At 54.8% G+C, this 5,366-nt stretch overlaps 1 protein-coding gene across 1 annotated transcript; it reads right to left on the bottom strand.

Moving 5' to 3' along the window:
- Positions 1 to 661: 661 nt before the first annotated feature.
- COCCADRAFT_104500 (uncharacterized protein) lies at positions 662 to 4,986 on the bottom strand (the record flags this gene model as incomplete). Its single annotated transcript, XM_007717305.1, has 4 exons — positions 662 to 2,002; positions 2,105 to 4,119; positions 4,181 to 4,593; positions 4,955 to 4,986. 4 exons carry the CDS (start codon positions 4,984 to 4,986, stop codon positions 662 to 664), a joined length of 3,801 nt encoding a protein of 1,266 aa, XP_007715495.1.
- Positions 4,987 to 5,366: the final 380 nt, after the last annotated feature.

Raw genomic sequence — 5,366 nt, 5'->3', positions numbered from 1 at the left:
AATTGGACACAACTCTCGCACTTGTCAAGTAGAATTACAAAGATGAGGTATAAGGATTTCGTGGGGCGCACACTGGGGTGGGGCGCACACTGGTGAAACACGTTAACTAACTATAATACTTCTTTTTTTCTTACAAATAGGTAATGCCCTGAGGTTCAAGGAGGCACCAAGTATCATAGTTGAGTTGAAATGTTATAGTAAAGAAGAGTAGGGTATATTCGGATTTTCGTCTATGAACAAAAAGGCGTGGCCAGCAAAAAAAAGCAACTCATTATCTACCGTTCAGGCATTTCATCTCATTCTCCCATCATTTTTTTCTCTTTCATACTCATTCGCCGCCTACACATGCACCGCTCGTACTTTCTCCACCATCAAAACGTATCATTACTGTTGCGTTGTGACGTAGAAAAAGGAGCTGCTGTGAGCGAGTCATTACCACATATCAAGGGCCAGAAAAACAATCAAAAAAAGACACAAACTCAGCAGTCTGAGAGTGGACCTCCTCCCACGCACAAGACACACACAGCTAGCCGCTTGGCTAGGGTTGCCAGTGCAGCAAAAGGGTATAATGCAAACCAACCAACCAACCTAATACTATCCCGAATTCATTCCATCATTTGATTCCGTCGCGTTTCATTCTGATTAAAGGGTATCAAGACATCTATTTCTTGCCCTTCTTCTTGTTCTTCTTCTTCTTAGAGCCGCCGGGTGTCTGTTCGCCAGTCGCCTCACCATCGTCGTCCTTGTCATCTGGGTTAGGTGTCGAGGGAGTTTCAGGCTCCTTGGGGGAACCGGGTTCTGAGGGTGCTTCAACTTCAGTCTCCTTGATGTCATCGGTAGCAGGGACATCGGCGGCAGCGGGTGCCTCCTCCTTGACGGGCTCAGCTTCCTTGGCCTCAGCCTTCTCGACAACCTCAGCACTGGCCGTCTTGAGCTCCTCCTGAGCAGCCTTTGCCTTCTCGAGTTGCTCCTTGACAGATGCTAGCTCAGCCTTGACTTCGTCACGCTCCTTCTTCAGGGTTTCCGAGTCGGATTGCAGGGCAGTGGTCTTTTCCTCGCTCTCCTTCAGGGTGGCCTGAACAGACTCGAGGGACTTCTTGGCATCAGCAGCTTCAGCCTGAGCGGCTTCGAGGTCCTTGGTAGCAGTCTCAGAGGCCTTGGTGGAATCGTCGAGCTTAGCCTGGAGGGCAGTGAGTTCAGACTCCTTGGCCTTGGCAGCCTCGACGGCAGATTCGAGTTCAGCAATCTTGGAGTCGTTGGCCTTGATCTTCTCTTCCAGCTCGTTCTTCTCGGTAGTCGACTTCTCGGCAGATGCCTTGAGGTCGGCGATCTCCGTCTCAAGAGCCTCTGCCTTGGAAGAACCCTCGGAAGCCTTTGCAGCGCTCTCCTTGGCCTCGGCCTCAGCCTGCTTGGATACCTTGAGCTCCTCCTCCACAGCCTCCTTTGCCTTCTCTGCTGCAGCAAGATCCTTCTCGAGAGAAGTGACCTTTTCGTTGCCAGATGACTGAGCAGCCTCGAGAGCCTCAGAGTGCTCCGACTCCTTAGCAGCAAGCTTAGCCTCGAGGTCAGCAACCTTGCTGGCTTCAGCCCTGGCCTCAGCGAGTTCCTTCTCAAGTGCGGCAATCTTGTCGTTGCTGGAGGATTCGGCGGCCTTGACGGATTCCGAGTGCTCAGCCTCCTTAGCCTCAAGCTGGCTAATCTTCTCCTTTAGGGATGCCTCTAGCTCGCTAATGGTAGTGCGAAGGCTCTCAGTCTCCTGCTTGGATGATTCGGTAGCCTTGGTGGCCTCGTCCTTTGCAGCCACGGCAGCCTCGAGGTCAGCCTTGGCTGAAGCAAGTTCCTCATCCTTCTTGGTGGCAGCAGTCTCGAGATCAGCTTTTGCGATGGTAGCAGCCTCAAGTTCAGCCTTTGCGGAAGTGATAGCCTCCTCCTTTGCGGCAGTGGCCGCTTCGAGGTCGGCCTTTACGGAAGCGATCTCCTTGTCCTTTGCAGCGGTGGCAGCCTCAATGTCAGCCTTTGCGGAAGTGATCGACTCTTCCTTTGCGGCGGTAGCAGCTTCGAGGTCAGCCTTCGCGGAAGCAAGCTCCTTCTCCAACCCAGCAACCTTGCCAGCATCAGCGGACTTGGAGTCCAACTCGGCTTTTTGAGCGGTGAGGCTCTCTTGGGCCTCCTTCAGGCTGGCCTCCAACTCAGCAATCTTTGCGCTCGAAGACTCGGTAGCCTTGGTAGTCTCGCCCTTGGCGGCTTCGAGTTCAGATTCCTTAGCAGCCAAGCTATCCTTGGCCTCCTTGAGCGAGGCCTCGAGGTCAGAGATGGTCTTTTGAAGACCTTCAGCATCGCCCTTGGATGACTCAACGGCTTTGCTTGCCTCTTCCTTCGCTGCGGTCAGCTCAGACTCCTTGGCGGCAAGGCTGTCCTGGGCTTCCTTCAACGAACCCTCAAGCTCGGTGACCTTGGTGGCAGAAGCCTCGGAAGCCTTGCTAGTCTCTTCCTTTGCGGCCTTCAACTCAGCCTCGAGCTTCTCAACCTTCTCGCGAAGCTCCTCAGCTTCCTTCTTGGCGGCAGCCGTCTGCTCATCGGAAGAACCCTTGGCGCTCTCGATCTCAGCCTCGAGCTTGCTGACGGTGCTCTGAAGTCCAGCAACCTCCTCCTTGGCAGAGCCGATGGCCTTGGATGCATCGCCCTTGGCGGTCTCAAGCTCAGAGTCCTTTGCGGAAAGGCTTTCCTGAGCTTCCTTGAGAGAAGCCTCGAGTTCGGCAATCTTAGAAGTGAGGGAATCGACGTTGCTCTTGGCCTCCTCGGCGGCCTTGACGGCAGCCTCCTTCTCGGAAGCAAGAGAAGATGATGATGCCTCAAGTTCGGATGTCTTAGCGGCCAGGCTATCTTGTGCTTCCTTCAACGACTTCTCGAGAGCAGAAACCTTCTCAGCAAGCTCCTCAGAGTCACCCTTGGACAAGTCGGCGGACTTGAGCTTCTCCTGCAAATCACTAATCTCAGTCTTCAAGCTGTCGACTTCGGTCTTGGAAGACTCAGTAAGAGATGCAACCTGCTCGGTGGCAGCAGCATGCTCCTTGGTCTTAGCCTCGAGATCGGAGGCCTTTTGGTCAAGAGTGTCCTTGGCTTCCTTGAGAGAAGCCTGTAGCTCGGCAATGGTGCTGCGAAGACCTTCAGCCTCGGCCTTGGAAGCCTTCTCTGCATCAGCGTCCTGGGTACCACGGGTAGCAAGCTCGTCGGAGAGCTTGCTGTGTGCGGCTTCGAGTTCAGCGTGCTTCGACTTGAGCTCTTCCAGTCCAGAGAGCTCTGACCTCAAGACGGCGACCTCGGCGGCAAGCTCCTCGACCTTTGTCTTCTGAGCGTCACGGTCGGAAGCAAGAGCATCAAGCTCAGACTTGGCGACAGTGTCGGCATTCTTGCTCTTGAGCTCCTCAATGGTGGCGAGAGCCTCAGCAAGTTCCTTCTCAGAGCTGCTCTTTGCGGCGGTCGCCTCCTCCAACTGTGCCTTGACAGTAGCAAGCTCAGCCTCCTTGGCCTCAAGCTCTGCTGAGTTGTCGACAGGCTCGGCAGCGGCGGCGGCTGGCTGTTGGCTATCAATCTGGGCCTTGAGCTTCTCAATCTCTGCTTTGTATGACTCAATGGATTTTTCAAGGTCGGAAACGGTGGCGCGGAGGGTCTCAACCTCCTGGTTCACGTCGGCAATCTTAGCCTGAAACTCAGTCTCGCATTCCTCGCGAACAGTGTTCCTTTCCTTGGCCTTGGCTTCGCGTACTTGCTGTACAACGACACTGACCATGTGCTCCTCGAGTTCCTTCTTGTCTTGTTGCAATGTCTGCTCACGCGACTCAAACTCCTTTTCGCGCTCCTTGTGATCCTCCTCTAGGCTTCGCACATGCTCGTCTTGTGTGGCGGCAACGCGCTGTGCCTCGTCGAGGTCACTTTCGGCGCGGGCAAGCTTCTTCTTCAGCTTCGAGATTTGCGTCTCAAGGCTGTCAGAATCATCTGGTGAAGGAGGTGATGGAGAGTCTGCTGATGGGGGAGAGCCGTAGGTCAGTATGTTGATCGGAGGTAGTGTGTTTAGTGGAGATCCTCTTGCATGGAGGGAGATTGGATAGCGGGGAATCGCTGGAGAATGTGTTATTGGGCAGGTGGGGTGGGGGAGGGGGAACATGTGCAAATTACGTACCGGCCTCGTCTTCACTTAGCCGCCTGGGCGCCTCGCGGGGTGTCTCAGGCGGGGTATCTACGCCATTGTCGTAGGCCCTTACGTCTTCTTTGCTTGGTGGTGTAGCCTCAGTGGTGGTGACTGGGGGAGCAACAGGAGCGGGCACTGGAGCGCCCGCGCCAAAGAAGTAATTGTATGCCCTTTTCATACTGCTGGTTCGCTTGGGGATGCCGGGTCGGGTTGAGCTTATCGACTTGCGTCCGCGGCGGTCCTCTTGCTGGCTTCCTTCGGCAGTGACCGTGACGGGTACCAGAGGCTCAGCGTTCCTGTCCCTCCTAGTGCTCAATGTTCGGGCTGGGAGGAGCCGTCTGCTAAACTTCTGAGAGCCGGATTGGATATCGGCGAGGATCTGCTTCTGCTCTTTCGAAGAGACCCTGTGAGGTAGTGTTAGTGTGTTGGTCTGGTATAAGAGAGGTAGGCAACAAGTAACAGGCCAGTTGACATGTGACAGTGGTGCAGGTCAACAATGGGAGTGGGGGTGGGGCAGGTGTTGAAGGGAGCCGAAAAAAAAATAGGTGACAGGTTGAGGGTGCAACAAAGAGGATCTCAAAGGGTGTGGATAGAGCTTCTTACCGAAAGCGGCTCAGATAGAGGAAAAGGAAAACAAGTAGTTGATGGTGCAGCCCACTGACTTGGGGGGGCAGGTGGGTGGTGGTGAGGGGAAGGAGGGGTGTGTGAGAGGGATGGAGGGGAGGAGGAGGAAGAGGGAAGGGCGTTGACGGGGCAGCGACTCACTCATAGCTTTCTTTCCTGCCCCAGCTCGGCATGATTCACGCGCTTCTTGTGCTATCAGTCGGTCGGGTTTGGTCGGGGTGGGCTTTTGATGAAGCGCCACTAGGACGGCAGATTTAGGGCAATCCAATCAAGAGAACGTCCGTCGACAAGAAAATTTTGTTGCCCTTTCTGAATGTGGGCGGGCCGTCAAGTCTCCTCACCGCACGGTACGAAATGGAGCTTTACTTATGTACAAGCACAGCAACACGTTGGATCCTGCATGCAAGCCCTGGTGGGCAGTCGGGCGCTAACAGTCGGCTACGAGGATGATGCAGAGCAGGAGGGAGGGGAGAGCCAGTCATATACGATGCTATCCCTCTTAGCAGCTGTGACACGGCCTTGCCCTTCACACGCTTTAATGCGCGCCCAAAGC

The sequence above is a fragment of the Bipolaris zeicola genome (assembly GCF_000523435.1).
Source record: "Bipolaris zeicola 26-R-13 unplaced genomic scaffold scaffold_173, whole genome shotgun sequence".
NCBI classification, from domain to species: Eukaryota; Fungi; Ascomycota; class Dothideomycetes; order Pleosporales; family Pleosporaceae; genus Bipolaris; species Bipolaris zeicola.
The sequence above is the reverse complement of the archived record's forward strand: the minus strand, read 5'-3'. Positions and strand labels throughout refer to the sequence as shown.